General features: G+C 35.1%; 1 protein-coding gene across 1 annotated transcript in view; it reads right to left on the bottom strand.

Moving 5' to 3' along the window:
• The window catches only part of CtsF (Cathepsin F), a 53,548-nt gene that overhangs the window by 6,734 nt on the left and 26,297 nt on the right, over window positions 1–20,517 (bottom strand). The window contains exons 2-3 of the mRNA XM_017612194.1: window positions 15,909–16,886; window positions 1,129–1,259 (exon numbers count right to left, since the gene is read on the bottom strand). Of these exons, the coding sequence (XP_017467683.1) occupies window positions 1,129–1,259; window positions 15,909–16,886 (1,109 nt within the window). The remainder of the gene's footprint in view (window positions 1–1,128; window positions 1,260–15,908; window positions 16,887–20,517) is intronic.

Raw genomic sequence — 20,517 nt, forward strand, 5'->3', positions numbered from 1 at the left:
GTAGGGTTTGAGGCTAAGGAAATCTGATGCAAAAATTTGCTTACTACATTTAAGGACCACCCTAATGTACATACTTATAAAAAAATCAGTACTGAAATAGAAAATTTATTATATTTTAAGAATTTCGCCAAAATATTCCGGCAAAATTTTTTGAAATTTACGTGATTAGTTTTAAAAATATTTTTTCTAAAAAATTAGCTCAAATGATCGAAGAGCTTAAGCGTGAAATTTATATATAAAAATGATTAAAAATTTTATCAACGAAATCAAAATAATGAGATTTTTAGGGTTATTTTGAAATATGTCTAGCTCACGTACATAAATCTTAATATTTTTCCGAAATAATTTTTGTCGGAAGTCTTAAATTGAATATGTAAGTTTCATAATTCGGGTGGAGAACTCGAAACATTTTTTAGTGATGCAACTTAATGTTCACATTCATTTCAGTCAAAGTTTTGAGGTTTTCGAGGCAGTTTCTAACGTACAAAATTCTCCTATTGTTTTGTGAAAAGTTCATCATACAAATTTCTTAGGGTGGTCCTTATTATCAACATCTAAATTGTGTATAAGGCCACTCTTTTGATTTGAACTACGTACAAAATAAAGACACCCAGAAAAATTTCAAAATTTTAAACATATCGAGCCCTAACCGCCAAAAAATCGTAAGCGACATTTTTTTCAAAATTTTCTTTTTGATGCAGAAATATTCCTAGAGCATCTAGATGCATTTCTGCATCAAAAATAAGATTTTGAAAAAATGTCGCTTACGTTTTTTTCGCGGTTAGGGCTCGATATTTTTATGAGTTTGAAAAAATTTATTTATTTTTTTAATCAAAAAAATTCGACAAAATTTTGACTTGAAATCTGATAAATTTGACATATTATTGAAACTTATTTACATAAATTCATTCATTCGCTAAGTTATAGCTGGCCAGAACCAAAATTTTGTAGAAGTTTTGCTATTTAAAACCGAAGTGAATTTTTTCTAGACTTGGTAGCGACTCTTTTTTTAATTGTGAAAATTTCGCCGAAATCTTTATTTTGAACGCAGATCGAAATAAGGGTGTGCCCCATAATGTTGCTATTTTTAAGGGCCACTCTAAGGTTTCTGTTCGTAGAAAAACATACCTGTAGTTCGGACCTTCATCACCGGAACTCAATTTATCGAGTGAAGCCTGCAAACGTTGCTCGGCATCCTTGTTTTCCAAATTGCTAACACCACCAGCTAGACCGCTACTACGCTTGGCGCGAGCATGAGTCTGTGTAAAATAAAAAAATATATATATAAAGTTGAATTGATTACAAATAATAAATATACTATTTATGTTTGTACACTGAGGGAAAAAATTTTAGAATTAAAAAAAAAACGTGCTAAATTTAAAAAAATACGCATATGAAAGAGCACCAACCCAACTCGTTTTAAATTTGAGAATGAACGTTATAAAATATGTCATTGCGAAGTGCACAGAAGCTTTTTCGTTATACGAAATTAAAATTAAGACGAAAAAAATTAATTTTATGTTCCGTCTGATGGTAATTGAACCCGGACGCTCTTGGTAGCAATCAATTGTATCAAGCGTCTTTGCACACTCGGCTAGAGCCATACATGTAAATGTGTTTTCAAATGTTGAGTTTGAATCAACATCACATCGCGCGATTAGTGCATGATGTCGTACCATGTATGTACATATGTATGTATGTATGTGTTGTCACCGCTTTGCATGTTTTGTATACATATGCTTTCTTAATTACATATGAAAAAGAATCCGTGCAGTGAAAATGCTTCATTTCAATACGGGCGTATTTGATTTGAATATTTCCATTATACGTAGTGTATGTATAATAAAAAATCCATTTTGTTAAAAATTTTCACTTGATTTAAAAACGAACATTTTTAAACGGTAATCAAATAAATTTTTTTTATTCTTACAACCCGTTTTTTTTCTCAGTGTATGCGAAAAATATGTTTTAAGTTTATAGAAAATACTGCATTCTAATCGACTACTTTTGCTATATCCAGGATTACGATATATTTTAATGCTTTTCTGATTTTTAGATTCTTTATTATGAGTGTTTAGCAAAACCTTTTAAGTGTGAATTTTTTAATTATTTAGCTTTGTAGAAATTTCCGGGTTATGCTTCCTTTTTAGTTTGCTTCTGATATTTTTTTAATACAAACTTACTATTCCCCTTGCGTTTATTTAGTATGCAGATTCATGCATCTAATGTGTTGAGTTCCGACTATTTACGCTTTTGGCAAAAAATTGCAAATTTGTAGTTCATTAGTCACAACTCGTTGGACTGCTGGCTATATGGATGTATTCATGGCCAACAATAATTTGCTGACAGCCGGCAATTCATCATATACAGTTGTTGAATCACAGCAGCTTAATGAAAACAAATGGTTGTTGATAATTTTGGCTATGAGATCTGATCATTGTTTTGTTATTCTATTCACATATGAAAAAGATATAAGCAAATATTACAAAAAAAAAAAAATTAATTCAATGAAAAATATTTAATGGCAAAAAAAAATTAAGTAAACCAAGTAGAGAATTAATTTTGATTTGGCTAATGTACATAAGCAGCCTTTCTGAAATACTGCCTAACAGAAAATAAACAATCTCACATTGCCTACATAATTGGCATGGCTCCCAGTTTTTCAGTATATCTTCAGCCTGAATTCCACTAGGCATTAAATGAAACAAATTTTAATGACAAAGTTTGTTATTAAAAAATATCTGTACCATTACGTTAAGAAAAGTTGTCATTTAATCCATTTCCACATACCACTCTTAAAATGGCACGTATTTTTTGTCATTTCAATACCTAGTGGAAATTTGGTATAAGTTAGATTTTTAAAAATAATAATTCAAGCATTTGTTCATCTTAGCAGCGTTTTCACTTCGTTTGACTTAACTCCTTTTAACTTAACTTTATTTTAAATATTTTATTGATAATCACAGTGAAAACGGCCATTAAGCGCACAGATCTCCTGGGGTCTCAAGTAAGGGCCTCTAAAAAGAGTGTATTACCCCCGAGTGTACTTCCACCATGGAAATGCTTAAAATAAAATAGTCAGCCACTCGAAATCTGCATAAAACGTATATAACGTAGTGTATAGGAGACATCTGGGTAGTATAGCATAGACCCCTGCTTCGACGCCATGGTCCGTCTTCCGCGTAACCCTGAACAACGAAGTCTCTTTCACTGAGAAGGTAGAGTAGTTTGTTTACTACGATGTACCATAATAGAGGGAGGAGTATCGTTTCGTTGCTCGAAATCTGACTCTTTCCTGTCCTAGAATAGATGCAATGGTTCTGAATTTACAAACGCTTGCTATCCAACGGCATCAGGCAACGTCGACCCTCTGCGCCGGACGTGCGCATTCTGCGTGGACAGTGAAAGCACCATCAGATTGCAGGTACCAATCTACCATCAACTCTTTATTATCCATGGAATTCTGAATTTTCCTTGTGAGACTCTGAAGGCCATAGATGGTAGATTTCAATATAGGGATGCTGTGTGTTTAATTAAGGGGGTTTAAACAAATAAATTTTTAATTTATTTCAAATGCAGTATTCGGCTATATCCAGAAAATAAACCATATGCATTTTCTATTCCACTGAGGTCTATATTGTCCACCCCTTAAAGAGCCGCTTTGCAAATACCAGATGTCTTTGCTTTCCAACCTACGTGATGGTAGTGAGATGATGCTGGAATCAAAGTTTTCAAAGTTTGACGTTTGTTACTTTTACTTACATACTTTCGTTGCTGGCATCATCAAACGAAAATAATATAGCATAATATGCTGTGGATATTATATATTACGGTGGAGTAATTTGTTCGGAGCAAAATTTTCGAAGAAACTGTACAGCCAATTCAAATTCTACGATTAATTCTAAGCAAAAATAGCAAACAAACTATGCATCAAAAAAGCCGTTTGACCCTCCCAATTAAAAAAAAAAAAACAGTATATTGTATGAAGAAAATACTAAAATTTTTAGAAGAAAAATTAATTTCATTCAGAAAAAATTATAACATGCTGATTTTTCTTTTAATACGGAGGGTCAAACGTCATTTTTGATATATGTGACCTGGTCTACGGAAAGGGGGCTTAGATGTCAAAAAATCAATTTTCACTTTTTGGTTGATTCACGTGGTGAAAAGCAGAAAATCCTAACTTGCTTAGAAGTGTACTAAAAATGTAGAGAAAGAAGAGTAAAAATACAACAAAATATAATTTATTTATATATTATTTATATTTATAATATTCCGACCAACAACAACACTTACTGGACCAACAACAACACTTACTGGACGTCCGGCGCGGAGAACAATTAACGAGATAATGAGAAACTGACGAAACGAGTTGCTTACTTTTAACAGCTTTTTCACAGAAAACTAGTTTTCGCACGTAAGCTCCCTTTTCGTAGACCAGGTCACATATGGTTTGTTTACTATTTTTGCTTAGCATCTAACGTAAAATTCGAGCATGCCATACACTTTTTTCGAAGTTAAATACTCCGTCCTACTATACATACATATTTAGCTTCCAGTAGCTATTTTTTCATCAAAATTACGCCGACAACGAACGGCGATTGAATTTTTATAAGAAGCTGTTTTTCATGGCACAATACACTGCGAGGTTTGTCATTGCCTGCCGAGAGACGACCGTTATTAGAAAAACTATTTTATGTTTAATTTTTTTTTTAATGTCGGAAACTGGGCTCGAACTAGTCCCTACGGAATGGTAGTGTGCACTGCTAACCACTACACCACAGCGGCCGCTAAATCATTAGTTATTTTACTTGCTTTTTTTTTTGTTTTGCTACTCTCGATATGCTCGTATGGCTCGATAACTACTTGAAATTACTCATGAGTATGGCGTGAGTATACTTGAATTTGTATCGAGAATTCGGTTGCCCGCTTTCCGGGTATCGAAGTATTCGAGAATGTTCGAGCAGAAATCGATAGGCTAAGTTTTTAGTAGAAAAGACGTAAGACCACCTTGGTGATATATCGGACCATTCCATTCTATTAAGGTAGCGGAAAGTTCCTCACAAATAGCAAGTCCTAAGCAGCGGTATGAAAAAGGGCCACATATGGGTATGGAGATGGGCAGATTTCCTCTGCTCCAGGTGCTTTGAAGGGCGCCAAGACATGTATAGCCCACCTTAATTTTTTCACTCGCTGTAAGGTCCGTGATTCCCATACAGAAGTGGGAAACTCACTTTTTTCATCAGTTCAGTCATTCATGCGTATTATAATATGAAGAGTTTTTAACAGTAAAGGCCAGTATGCAGCTCTCAAGAAAAGCAAAAACGCCATATAAAATAACGCACAAGAAATGGCTAAGAAATTTTCTTGGGTCAAATTTCCTTAAGAAATTTGCTACGCTTTCTACAACGGTTTTCTAAAGTTTTTTGTGAAAAAAGAGCACAAGGCAACACATGTTTGCAACGGAAATATATGCCCGTTCCATTATTTCTTGAGAAAAGAGTGAGGCAACAGGCTGTGAAGTATCAGATGTCGAAACTCCTTGGACACACACACACGAAAGAATGGCAATATTTTTCTTGACCATTTTCTTGAGAGCTGCATACTGGCATGTAATATGAAGTATGTTTTTATAGAAACTACAAAAAGTTTTCTGTAAGAAGCAAACATATATTCAATTGATTTAAGTAAAGCTACAAATAAATAAAGGCTTATAAAAACTGGCACGACAGCTTAGCGAACACAATAAATCTCGAAACAGACAATGACTGATTGAGTCACCTTGCTAAAATTAATGCAACTCGGCAGTTAATAACAATGAAGTTTGAAGCCTTTTTTTGCCTAACAAATTATCTGAGACTAAAAAATGTTTCAATCAGTTTTCAGACATTCAAACATACTGTACCATATTCCCATGGTTCAATAATAAAAGGTTTGCTCAGAAAACAGTTTCTCGTTCCCTCTTGACAAAATCGCTCCCTTAGCAAGGCACTGTGTGTGGGTGGGTGTGTGTGTGTGTGTGTGCAACCTTTTGTAAGGGAGTTTCAAAACACGTATGTCACTAATGAGCAAACCTTTAATTATTGAATTATTCGATTTCTTTTAATATTTTTTTTTGGCGAAAATTTTTTGGTGACGCCTACATACATATCTGTGGACTTTTGAAAAAACAACTTCTGTCGAGTGAGGTCATTTTCTCTTCAAAGCAGTAATTCATTGAGCTATCGAATGATATTTTTGTGTTTAGTCATTAAAAGGAGTGGTGCAAGATGACATCTTAATGAAAGTTAAATAAAAATTTAAAATTTTTAAAAGGAGGTTTCTTATAATTGCCTCTAAATTCCAGCCTACAGAAAGCACAGAGGTTGTTTTGTCAAAAGTCCACACATACATATATATATGTACATTAGAGTGGTCGAAAAAAATTTTCCCGAGATAGGGTTAGGGGCACCTTCCAAAATGTTTTGTCTTGCTGAAAGAGGTGCTGGTACCAAAGTTCACGTTTCTAAGTATAAATTTAGAAAATGCCCATGATGCTTATATTTTACTCTAGAATTATTGTGTACATATATTAATGAAACAATTGGTTAAGCAACCTAAGAACATTTCAAATTTAAATTATCTAAAAAACAATATCGCAAGCTTCAGTTGTCATGCCAACACTAGCTTTTTATAGAAATCAGAAATATTTTTGCCAGTTTCACAGCGATCCATTAGCGTACTTGAAGGTCATTGAGCACCTTGGAGGCATGGACAATGAAAACATCTGATAAGCGACTCTTGGAGTTTTCGAAAGAAAGATTCTGCGCAAGATTTATGGACATTTGCGCGTTAGCGATGGCAAAATATCACAGACGATTTAACGATGAGCGTAGTGCAGCGAATTAAAATTCAGCGGCTCCGCTGGCTAGGTTATGTCGTTGGAATGGACAGAAACGCTCCATCTCTGAAAGTATTCAACGCGACCCGCGATGCTAGTAACAGAGGAAGAGGAAGGCCTACTCCTCGTTGGAAGAACCCAGTGGCTTCACTTAGCATTTCCAATTGGCATCAGTTGGCACAGAAGACAAATGACTGGCGGCGGAGTGACTTTTGTAGTCTACTTTTAGACAAGTTCGTTGAGTACCAGTCGAAAGCTAAAATTTCTGTTTTAAAGAATTATCAGATTCCAACCGGTTAACTAATGGTACATTTTCGGAAATTGGCCGGCCTATTACGGCAGGGCACATCTGCGTATAAAACAAAGAACCCATTGACGTTTTATAGCTTTGACGTTTTGAGAATTTACGAACAGCGGTACTTAGTGCATAATTGAACATAAAAACAAGAAACAATCAAATAAACTACACGCACGATAAAAACAAGTAAATAAACAACAAACGCCTACTCACACGTACGAGTATGAGTATGTCTTTACATTTCTCTGTATGCTTGGCGAATCGGAAAACATGACAGCAGGTCCTTGTAATGTTCGGTATGTTCACGGTTGCAAGCAACAAAGACATTTTAAAACTACGTGGAATTAAAATTAAATTGCAATTGCAGTAGGAGGCTAAATAGTACATCCATACGTGAATGTGGATTCACATTTCGCCCGCCTACAGTAGTTCCAGAAGTGGCATAAAGACAAATTTTAAATAACATTTTTAGCTAAATCAAAATCATAGGTGCGGATTGAGTATAAAAACCATCTTGTTGGATAAAGTTGGATTAAATTCCTTTATAGAACTAGTGCGCCTATGCAGTATTCATTAAAGGAGTTCGCACTCTCTGACAGAACTGTCGGGAGCAAATGGAGCAATTCCCCGCAGATTGGTATCTATAGGGCAGCGTTCTCTTGCCGGCACTGGCGTGCTAAACGACGTCTTGGAGGAGCCGGAAAGGAAGAATAATCGTCCACGCTGACGACGTGGCACTTTTAGTCGGAGGGAAATTTCTGGACACCCCGCAGGATATTATGCAATGGTACTTAAACTTAGTAATAAACTGGTCTGCAAGTGCGAACTTGCTATTAATTCTAGAAAAACAGAAATCATCGTTGTTCTCTCTGACAGGATCAAGTCTCTGGGCGTCAACATTGACAGAAAGCTGTGATGGCGCCTCTCTTCCAAGATAATTTATTCGCTATATAAACCTGTCATAGCCGCCTTTGTTAGTATCAGCGGGCCGCTCCATACCAATGAAGAAAAGTGGTGAAAATGGAGAAAATATATTGCTTACTTTGGTTTTTATGATGCCTTTTATCAAACTAAGTAGTACACAAAAATCCAATTCTAAATATTTTCCATTAAGTTAAGATCCGGTAAATAGGGTGCAAGCTATAAATAATGAAGACTTTGCTGCGTTCCACAGCTCCTATGGTAAGAACCGGAGGGGTTCTTTGCTGGCACATTCAAGAAAAATATCCGAGAATATGCGAAAAAATTAAAAAAAAAAATTTCGTAATTTTTGAATCTTAAAATTTGATTTGAACTGTTCTCAAATATGAAGTCACGGTTCACGATAATTGACTGGAAGTTAACAACGTTACTTCTTTAAGGAATCTTCAAAATAGTTATTCATACGAGCCATGAAAATTAAAGTTTTCCGCCGGAGGAAACCAAGTCTATCTTCCAAGATACATAATGCCTACAAGATTCCAGCCGTGACCCTTAACTTTGCGCGTTCATTGCTGTTCTTTTTATAAAATTTTATAAAAACAAAGGATAAGTATTCAGAGTGGTTCGAGCAAACAGTCAAATAAACGATTTTTTTTACGGCGGTTACAATGCCAAACAAGATAAAGAGAGGAAATAGCGAAATGCAGAACAATTACGGAAGTGTCAGAAGGAAGATCCGGACTTGACAATTGTGATGCGTAGATTGAAATTGAACAAAATATCGCCCGGAAAATATTAGCTTAAAGACAGATGTCAAAGGCATACTGGACGCATTGGGACAGTGTAAAGTTTATATCGGATAAGGGAAAGTGAGGCAGATTTATCCCGAGTCTAATAGTCGTTCCTAAGATAAGAGTTCCTGTAATTTTCAATGGTTTTCACAAAGGTCCAAATGGAGATTACATGCGAATCACGAAGACTCGGGAATACGAATTTACTTTTCAAATGGCTAAATGAGGGCCATTAAACACTCTAGACCCATCAGCGGGTTACGGCTGTATTAAGAAGAAATGTTTGCCACTCACAAGCTAGCAGGGAATCTTGCTAAGAGACCTAGAGAGAACAAACAGGTCTTTAGCTTCTCTGGCAGTCAAGCAGCCCTCAAAAGACTAAGTCAAATTCAATGGCTATCGCTGTCAAATAAGAGAAAACACATTGTCAAGTGAGACTAACAGCCGTATGCTAAGGTCGGTGTTATGCAGACAATCTTTTGTTTGCCTAATTAAATGGCGGCTGCTTAGTTTGCTCGGAGGTGATTATGTCGAGTTTGGCACAGGGTTGCACGTTCATTATGGTCTTCATGGCTAACGCCAACACGAAATGAGAATTTCAGATGTACACAACGCGCACAATTAATATATTTTTTATGATATCATATAGGCAATTAACTGTGCTCTAATCTTTGAAGCTCCTACAGCATAAATTCAGTTCTCTGGCTTTCGGTATCACGGCAATTTTTGTGTATAGCAACAATTGTCTAAAATTTTTGTATATGACAACACCGAATTTGCTGCAGTTTGACCAAACAAAATTAGTTGTCTGTGAGAGTCACCAAACTTGCTCTCTCCGAGTTTGCTGCAACAACAATTGCACACAGTTTGCCAAACAAAATTTCTGCATAACACCGACCTAACGAAGTCACAAAACGTAGCTCATCACGGCAGTGATTTCTACTGCGCCTAAAAGTTTGCTGCTGCCACAAATATACCGCTACAACAGAAATTTTTATGTTTTTGCGTATTTTTCTAGCACTCAGAAACGAAGTTTTGGTGCGCATTTAGCGGCGCACTGTGACTCTGTTAGAATAGCAGGGTTAAAAACGGTCTATAGATTAATTCAGATCAGAATAGGTCTTCATGCGCTGCTATATGAAATATCTGTCCGTTTTTTTGCCTATAAGATAGTCGGCAAAGGAGATAAAGTTGCGTGAAAAAATGTCAACAAGTTTGTCGTGAAAACATATGACATAGTGAAAACCTGCCTAAAGTTTTACACTCACACATAGGCAATGCAAATTCCCTTTCTGAATGTCGTACATCGCTGATCGAGAAAGCCAAGGTTTATGGAATGTAATGAACATAGGACGCTTGAATGCCTGGATATTAAGAGGAATTGCAAAAGTGACGAATTAACAACGGAAAGATTCCATGACATCTTTCCAAGAACGAATGCGATAGGCATATACATAAATGGCCCCATTTGAAAGACATTTAAGAGATCGTACGCTTCATTTGGCCAATGTATGAGAAAACTCTTTTTTCCTGTGAGATCACACAGAAGGAAAAATAAAACTATCGGAAATCTAATAATGATAAGTATTCCATATACATACATACGTGTGGGAAGGGTTCTGTTCTTCAGTCGTTTCCAACCTACGCTATGAATTTTTACTTTACAAACCGTTTTTGCTTTTCAAATCGCGCATTTGCTAATTAAAAATAAGAACGAAAATCAGGAAAAACAGCTATTTTTAAACACTGTATGGCAGCTACGTCGCTAAATGCTTAAACGGCGTATTTTTCGAGCCACCTACCATTAGCGTTAGAAAACAAAGCGTGTATATATGTATGGTCGTTAAATGCTAGCAGCTGTAGGGGATCAGAGGGAACACCAGGTATGTACGTACTCATTCCGTATGTGTCACAGTAATTAAAATCTCGGGAAAATCGAATGAAACAGTCGTGATAGCGATGAGCGTGGCAACGGGTTTTTCGTTGATTTTGTGGTTGTGAGATAGAGGCGGAAGAGTATAAATGCGTGATGATTTTATTAAAAGCAGAGGCAGAATATAACCACAGAAAAACATACATATTAGGGTGGTTCTTAAAAATATGAAGATCTAAATTTTATATGAGGCATCAGTTTACTTAGTTCTAGGAAAAAATGAAGACATTTTCAAAATTTTAAAATAAAGTTTAGGGATCGCTACCAGGATTTGAAAAAATGTATCATCCCTATGCTGTAATCCGTGGTAGATTCGATTTTGCTACGAATCGTAAAATTGGTATGCTGTAATCCGCGTTGTCGTTTCGAAATTCGTAGGCCATCTTCGAAATTCGTAATGTTGGTATGCCTGAATCCGACATAGCTGTCATTTTTTGTATTTAACAAATTGTGTTAAAATATCAATAAAATAAAGAGTGTAAATGCAAAAGTATGTATGTAAGTTGAAGTGTGAATAGAAAAAAAATTGATTATTAAATGTTTACAAAATTAACATATCGAAGATCACAACAAATCGCTCGCAATACGAAAAACTGGTGGAATGCATGAGCGAAAGGCCGGACATTGGTCGAAGCTTTGTAAAAGGAGCTAAGAGGATGTGCTGGAATTTTGGGAAAGCGTTCCAAGAATTAAAGCAGGTCAATATCTAGTGAAATGGAGGCCCTTAAAAGGAGGGAGGTTACATTTTATCATTTAAGCTAACAGAAAAATCTCCTATCAGTCTCCTTTGTATATTAATGCAACTGTTAGGTGTTCTTCCTCCTGGGACAAAAGTGCACCAGCCACTGAATTTTTTGTATTCTACTTAATTAAGGAAAAGTCTTTTCAAATAATGATTCCACTATTTTTTTTTTAATATCACTATTCACTTGCGATTATATTTATTTTGATTTGTTTCTGTCAAAGCAGCTGATTAAGAACTTCGAATTTCACGTTTTTAGCTGGCAGCGCCGCTGATAGTTACGATCGGATTACAGCATATCAATTTTCAAATTTTCGGAACGGAGCTACGAATTCGTAGCTACGAACATTCGGATTACAGCATAGGGGTGCAAATCTGATAACTTGACAAATTTTTGAAAATTAGTCATCTGCAAGTGGATTCATCAAACAAAATTAAACCCCAAGACTGCCAATTGTTCAAGTTTATTCTGAAATAAGTGCAGCATTTTTTTAATTTTTTCTAAGATCTATACCACTGGTTTACAAATATATATTTATTTGGAAAAAAAACCACAGAAACTATTGGCCTTATTCATAAAAAATAAAGTAGGTTTAAAGAGCTTTATAAAATGACATTTTCATATATTTTTCAGTTTATAAACCTTTTTTAAAGATACTTTATTTTTTATGAATAAGGCCATATATTTTTAATTTTTTTCTTTGGACAGTTTTTTGAGATAAAGCTGTTTCGCGTTTTTTTCTGTGTTGGTTTTCTTTTATTTGATTTCCATTATTTTTCAAATCAAATGCGGCTCATTCTCAAAGAAATATTATACAAATACAAGTTTCAAACTTTGTTTGAAATTGTGAGGAAAATTAGTTNCTGTTTGCTTGTCTTACTTTTTACTTCCCTTTCTCTTCTGCTGACAAGTTATTGCAATTTGGAGGCAAACAAAGAAATTGCTTGGATTGAGAGCGTTGCGCTGAGTTGGTTTTTTATTTGTAACTCATACAAATATTGCTGTCCCAAAATTCCCTTTGGGGAGTAAAAAGGTGATGAAATAAGGAACAGTTTGGGGTATTTTTGAAAAAGCTAAGGGGGCATAAAAGGTTAAAAATTAAAAAAAATAAAAATTTCTATGAAATATTAATTTTAAATTTTTTTATGATACACAGTTTTAAAGTCTAAGAAAGTTTGTACAAAAAAGTCTAATGGCGTTTTAAAATCCGTTCATTCGTTTAAAAGTTATGGCGGTTCAAAAATTTGTTTGCAAAAAACTTTGACCCCTGACAGTATGGCAACCCCGCATTACACAGACCTAACACCATATTTTTTATTTTAGTTTTTGCATGTACTATAAGATATATCATTGCCAAAAAAAGTATAGAACTTTTTTTTTCGAGTGGCTTTTTTTGCAGAGAATGCCTCATATATGCCATGCTACAGCGGAAATGGACGACACACCATTTCTTTAAATAAAATTAACTGCTGCTATACCTACGTACATATGTATGTTTATACAAAACGTGAGCAAACAACATTTTGCTTGCCGAGTCTTCTGTTCTCTCTCATTGCAAGTTGAATTATTTTAATATCTATTGCAAAATTTTTTACATAAGATAAAATAACACTTTTTAACATACAACGACTTTATGAATGGACTAAAAATTATAAAATAAAATAATGTAAAAAAAATATTTTTTAAAAACAAGCTTTTATTTAACCGTACAATCAAAGGAATAAAATGAAGAATACACTTCTACCGTACATGCATAATTGGTTAGGTATATATGTATATGTATGTATGCGGATATTTAAATGCCGGTTTGCTATTCGCGCGACAAGCTTTTTTAAAAACGAAGTAAATTAGTACAAATTGTTAGTAATTTTCATTAGAGTTTGAATAACTCCTTTCACTAAATGGCTTTTAGTAACTTTAACGAGACCTTAACTTATTTTATTTTATTCATTTTACTGCAGTTTTGACAAAATTTTCTTGCTAAAAAATCTTTTGTTACACTACTTCATTTTATTCCTTTGATTGTACGGTTAAATAAAAGCTTGTTTTTAAAAAATATTTTTTTGACATTATTTTTTTAATTTTCTACAAAGTTTGAAACTGGCGTTTATAGGCTTTTATAGGTTTTGTTAGAGAATGAACTGTATTTTAACTGAAAAATAATGGATATTAAATAGAAGCAGATTAACTCAGCAAAAACAGCGAAAAAGCATTGTCCCTATTCAAAAACATGTGAGTGTTTTGATTCATGACTAAAGTTACAAGTGCGATCAATAAGAGTCAGTACTTTGTTGGAAAGCCAATTAAAATTGGCGTCAAATGACATGCCACTTGTTTTATTCGGCTTTTGTAGAATTTTCGCGATTTAAAAAAAATCTAAAATTATTTTAAAATTTAGAAATTTTTGTGGATGTGTTTACTTTGCGTCTAGAACAAAATAAAGCGTTGCCTCATACAAAATTTATATGTTCATACCTATTTCAAGGACCCCCTTAATACATATACTTTAATGTATTACANGTTTACTTTGCGTCTAGAACAAAATAAAGCGTTGCCTCATACAAAATTTAGATGTTCATACCTATTTCAAGGACCCCCTTAATACATATACTTTAATGTATGTATGTACATTGTACTGCATCACCAAAAAAAAGTTGCGGTTTTTTCACCAGGATTACAAAATTTATTATATTTGAAGACTTTCACCAAAATATTACGAAAAAAATTTAATATTTACGTGAGCTGAACCGATTTGAAAATACATCCAAAAATTGGGTTTTTTATGAATAAAAATTGTTTCTTAAAGAATTTTTTGAAAAAATACCGAGGTTACAAAACAGTTTAAGGTTAAAAAATCTGCTAAAAAATATGAATAATATTTGCATTTTGTTTTTTTTTTCTTCTTTTTTGTCATTCACGTCCCAATTTTTTTTTCATATATCAACACATCTTAATCCAACTTGGAATGATGCTCGTTCATACTACCCTTTTCTTTCATACTTTGAATGAGGTTAAGAAATAAAAGGGTGAGAAAATACTTTTCCACTGATACCTCATAAGGCTAAATCGGTATAGTTTTGGCACAGTTATTAAAGTTTTTTTTAGATTNAAAATACTTTTCCACTGATACCTCATAAGGCTAAATCGGTATAGTTTTGGCACAGTTATTAAAGTTTTTTTTTAGATCAATCTTTGAAAAAAGTTCAATAACAGCATGAAAAATCTCATTATTATGAATCCGTAGAAACGTTTCTTTAAATGTTTTGTCATCCCACGTGATTTAAAAAATATATATATATATATATTAAAAAACTATTTTTATTCATAAAAAACTCCATTTTTGGAGGTATTTCCAAATCGGTAATAGTTTTTCGAAATATTTAAGTGCAAGTCTTAAAATATATGTAGNATATATATATATATATATTAAAAAACTATTTTTATTCATAAAAAACTCCATTTTTGGAGGTATTTCCAAATCGGTAATAGTTTTCCGAAATATTTAAGTGCAAGTCTTAAAATATATGTAGAAGATTTCATAATTCCAATGAAAAAAACAGTATCGGATTTTTTTTTTGATGTGGAGTGATGCAGTCTAATGCACATAGATAAAAACACGAATGTATGGGAAGGATATGAACATTAAAACTCAACCAACAAAAAATAATGAGATAAATATGTAATGCAGAAAATAAAAAACAACACTGTGAACTTACAAACACATAAATTTGGGGACAATTTTATGGAGGAGAATTCACGATTTTATAATTGAATATACAACATTTGGCGGCTTTGCCAAAAACTGATAATCCAACTCAAACACATCCACAAAAGCTACCAAATATAAGCAGATATATGTACATATATATATGTATGTATGTATATGTAAAAGTATATATTGTATGCCAGCGGCGAACAAAAGAGGAAAGACAGTGCTGGGAGCGCACCGAATAGGGTNATTTTATAATTGAATATACAACATTTGGCGGCTTTGCCAAAAACTGATAAACCAACTCAAACACATCCACAAAAGCTACCAAATATAAGCTATATGTACATATATATATGTATGTATGTATATGTAAAAGTATATATTGTATGCCAGCGGCGAACAAAAGGGGAAAGACAGTGCTGGGAGCGCACCGAATAGGGCCATCACTTAGGTAAGTGAGTGGCGTATGCGTATGTGTGTGTGTCTGAGAGTGCACTGACAAGTAAAATTTTAATTAATGCATTTTCAATGATGTTGACACCACTGCCTGCCGCTGCGTGCTTTTTTTCATTGCAACAGCAGGCAGCAAGTGGCGCATTGATTTTTGCGGTGGGACGCGGCGTAATTTACCTGCTCTGGCGCCGACGTGTCAGCTGTTGCCAACTCTCCATCTACCTCCAACACCTGTCCCTCATCACCATCTTTCTCCAGCTGCTGCTGCTGTTCTTGCTGCACATAATTACTCGCAGCAGCAGCACTTTCGACGGTGGCATCATTATCATTATGCCCACCCGCAGCATGCTCCGCTGCTTCTAGTCTTTCACGTTGTGTCTGCTCAAAGCTAACAGCACCCACAGATAGAAAATCATCCAACCACTTCATCTCGTCTTGTGTGAGCACTGGCAGCGATGTTGTGGACTCTGCGTTATCTTCATCATGCACATTAAGTGTCGACGTTGGCGCAGTTGTCGTCGCATCCTCAATTCGCTCCGCTGCTTCTGTGCTTAATTGTTCTGTTGCTGGGGTTGCAGGGGTTGTCGTTGTTGACGTCGTAGTCGTAGTCCCTGCCGTAGCGGAAGTGGAAGTTGTGGTGTCGCTTGTTGAGGTCTCGCGCCGCTTTAGTCCATTCGTGGAGAACGGCATTGGTAGAATTTGTGATTCTAATTTGGACATGTCGTCATCGTTAAGCTCATTTCGTGTACCGCCATTGAAGAGTGCGTTCCTAGTATACTTATCGTTGAGCGCTTTGCTGCGCGCCGCTTGTTCGGTTAGATGGTCGTCCTCGCTGGTGCAGTTGGACGTGCGCAATTCACGAACCTTATCGCCCCATTCGGTGCGCAGCCAAGGCTTTTCTATGATCACTATGCGACATATCACATCGGCATCGTTTGCCTTCGTATCAACGGCATTCAAAAGTATCTCATATCGCACGCCATCAACAATTTCGCGAAATGCATCGATGATGTTAACGAAGTTCATCGAGAGCGGCAGGAATGTCATAGCTATGTTCTGTACGCCAATCAAGTTGGGCGAAAGATACTCGCGTTCGCCGGGATTGAGGACATGTACGAACTTCACCGGCTCCTCCGACACTGGCTGTGGTTGTTCCTATTGCGTCGCGTGTTCAAGTCAAATGTTGAAATCACNCACTGGCTGTGGTTGTTCCTATTGCGTCGCGTGTTCAAGTCAAATGTTGATTTGTGATTTGGTTGATTAGTTCGTTGGTTGATTGATTCCAATTAGTATGTGGTTGCCACACGAATTCGACGTACATACATATAGACAAGAGAAACAAATGTGGGATTTTGGTATAAGCACGATTTGTAAACAAACAAAAGTACTTCAAGGCAAGCGATACGTGCGTGTATGTGTGTGGTGGATGTGTGGAGGCATTCCAATGCAGAAGTGAGTGCGCGATTGTGTAAGATGTATATTCTGTTTTTTGTAAGCTTTCCACACCAAAACCAGGTTAATTTATTACCCACACATTATATCATTAGTAGCAAATGATGAAATAGCAAAAATTATGTGAAAAAAGTTGATGATTCATTTCATATATACACATTAATTTTACTGCGATTATTTATACATAAAGCAATTCTTTGAATAAGTGTACAATTTCTTCGCAGAATAGCCTTAAATAGTCGGGGTTAATTTAGCGAAAAAAGACGAAATGCTGCGGAGATAATTCAAAGGCATTTAAAGTATACCCAACACCACCACCTAGAATTCCAAGCGAACGGTTTTTGAGCTTTAAACCGAGCCACACTTATTTTAAGTTTCCACAGACTAAACGAAAACGACATGAGTTAGTTCAAAAAAAAAAATATTGCCAAGAGCAAAGTATTAAAAGTTTTATTCAACAGCCGCAGACCTCGTGACTCCTATAAATGGAAAGTCAAGACGCAACTAACGACGATTCCAATACGATTCCTTGAAATTTTTTATTATAATCGTCGAGCTGAAGTCAATACCAAATAAGGTCCGGAGTAATCTGAGGGTTAATGGAAATAACCGTAAAATAGAATTTCGCTCATTGTGCGAGCGCAGCAGACGGGAGACGCGCGGGAATCACACCTAGTGCCAAGAATGATAGAATACAAGATTGCACCCACCCAAAGAGGATTTTTGAACAATAATGCAAGAAATCATACAAACAGCGTTTCTGTCAAATTCACTAAGATAGGCGCCACCTTTGTTCTCTACATCGTGGATGGAATACAAGATTACCCTTTCCCGGCGGCGATGACATTTCTCCAGTAAAAGTAAACAAAAGCGATCAGGAGGATAAAAGAAACTGTTAAAAAAGTAAATTTTCTGAATATTAAATTTTTCTATGGGAAACGTGCCTCTCTGCAGAAAATACATATGTGCGCCCAACAATAAAAAGAAAGCCTAACGTCTAAATGCTGCAATCACAACAGAAGGCCAATCTAAATATTTGCCTTTCGGCTCTCACACCTGATCTCTGAGAGCACTCTGCAATAAGCCGACATACGCTTGCTACTAGACAGGGCGACTCCCTTTCATGTGATTTTTCTTTTAATATTTTTTTTTTTGGACTGAGTAGTCAATTTTGAAGTAAAATCCTCTCGACCTACGAAAATCACACTCTATTAGTCACTCATCATGCCCGTGCTGGTANGACAGGGCGACTCCCTTTCATGTGATTTTTCTTTTAATATTTTTTTTTTTTGGACTGAGTAGTCAATTTTGAAGTAAAATCCTCTCGACCTACGAAAATCACACTCTATAAGTCACTCATCATGCCCGTGCTGGTATATGGCGCAGAAGCATGGACAATCACAACTAGGGATGTTAATTTTTTCGCTTTTTACGATACCGGGATATTTGGGATCTCGTTATCACAATCTCTTGATCCCGGAATTTAGATTATTATTATTTTTCAACAACTTAAATGGAAAAAGTTTCTTTAATATTGTTTGAGAAGCTCTGCTACCATAAAATAAATAATAAATAAATGGGTTTGAAACCTATTTTTTTTTATTTAAAGTGAAAACTATTTCATAAGTAACAAAACAAAGGACAGTAATTAAATGTATAAGCATTTACTAATAATTTAGCGTGTACATACATATGTATCTGATAAAGTAACTTAAGGTATGTCAAAGAAAGCTCTATACAAAAAAATGTAAGTCCATAAATGTACCTTGTGGTTGAAAGAATTGCATAATACCAGTGGCAGAAGTNTTTTTTTTTTATTTAAAGTGAAAACTATTTCATAAGTAACAAAACAAAAGACAGTAATTAAATGTATAAGCATTTACTAATACTTTAGCGTGTACATACATATGTATCTGATAAAGTAACTTAAGGTATGTCAAAGAAAGCTCTATACAAAAAAATGTAAGTCCACAAATGTACCTTGTGGTTGAAAGAATTTCATAATACCAGTGCCAGAAGANTTTAGCGTGTACATACATATGTATCTGATAAAGTAACTTAAGGTATGTCAAAGAAAGCTCTATACAAAAAAATGTAAGTCCATAAATGTACCTTGTGGTTGAAAGAATTGCATAATACCAGTGGCAGAAGTAAAATAAACTCCTTATAATGTTTATTTATAAAAATATATCTACCTCATTATATGTATGTACATACTAGCCAATGCCCGCTTGCTTCGCGGCGCCTAATAAGATCTTTTGCGTTGGTCAATACATAAAGAGCGTTTAAACGCAAAAGTGGTCTGTAAAGTAAACATTTTTAGTTTAAATTGAAACGAATAAAGAGCAGAAACCTCCTGATACATAGGCCAAGAATAGTAGCGATGTGATACCAGGGATTAGTACTTNACTAGCCAATGCCCGCTTGCTTCGCGGCGCCTAATAAGATCTTTTGCGTTGGTCAATACATAAAGAGCGTTTAAACGCAAAAGTGGTCTGTAAAGTAAACATTTTTAGTTTAAATTGATACGAATAAAGAGCAGAAACCTCCTGATACATAGGCCAAGAATAGTAGCGATGTGATACCAGGGATTAGTACTTCATATCCCTTTCGATATCATGAGTTTTACCGATGGTCTTGTGGTGGTGTAACACTTTTTAATTCACCCACCGCTATGTTTCCAAGTTCTGACCACTTTCATCCTTTTGTTGTACATTCTTGTTGGTACATCCCTACTCCCTCTCTCATAACGATTTGAAGTCAATACAACAACAATAAAAAACCCAGCAGACAAAAATGTAAATANTTAGTTGGAAGTCAGATGACTTTTTTCTGGATTGTAATTTATTTAAGAAGTAATCACCAGTAAATAATATAGTTAATCAGGAACCATAAATGTAAATAATAGATTTACTGTGGAAAGGCGGGACCGCATGAAAGTGGCAAAAAATTGTGGAGTTTGCTACTTGAAAATATTTAGATTGATAAAAAATATAGCCTAAAGCATTCCCAAGGGCAAAGGAAGTCTATCAAAAAATACTNTATAGTTAATCAGGAACCATAAATGTAAATAATAGATTTACTGTGGAAAGCCGGAACCGCATGAAAGTGGCAAAAAATTGTGGAGTTTGCTACTTGAAAATATTTAGATTGATAAAAAATATAGCCTAAAGCGTTCCCAAGGGCAAAGGAAGTCTATCAAAAAATACTACGGTCCAATATCTTGTGAACTTAGCAGCAAGTAGCGATGCAGCCACTATTACAGAAGCGCTTAAGGTATTAAACTTTAATGCAAATCAGTAGACAGCGAGGCGACGAATTCCCGATTTGAGCG

This window comes from Rhagoletis zephyria, unplaced genomic scaffold (genome assembly GCF_001687245.7).
Source record: "Rhagoletis zephyria isolate East Lansing unplaced genomic scaffold, Rhagoletis_zephyria_1.1 Rzeph_scaffold_00511, whole genome shotgun sequence".
NCBI lineage: Eukaryota > Metazoa > Arthropoda > Insecta > Diptera > Tephritidae > Rhagoletis > Rhagoletis zephyria.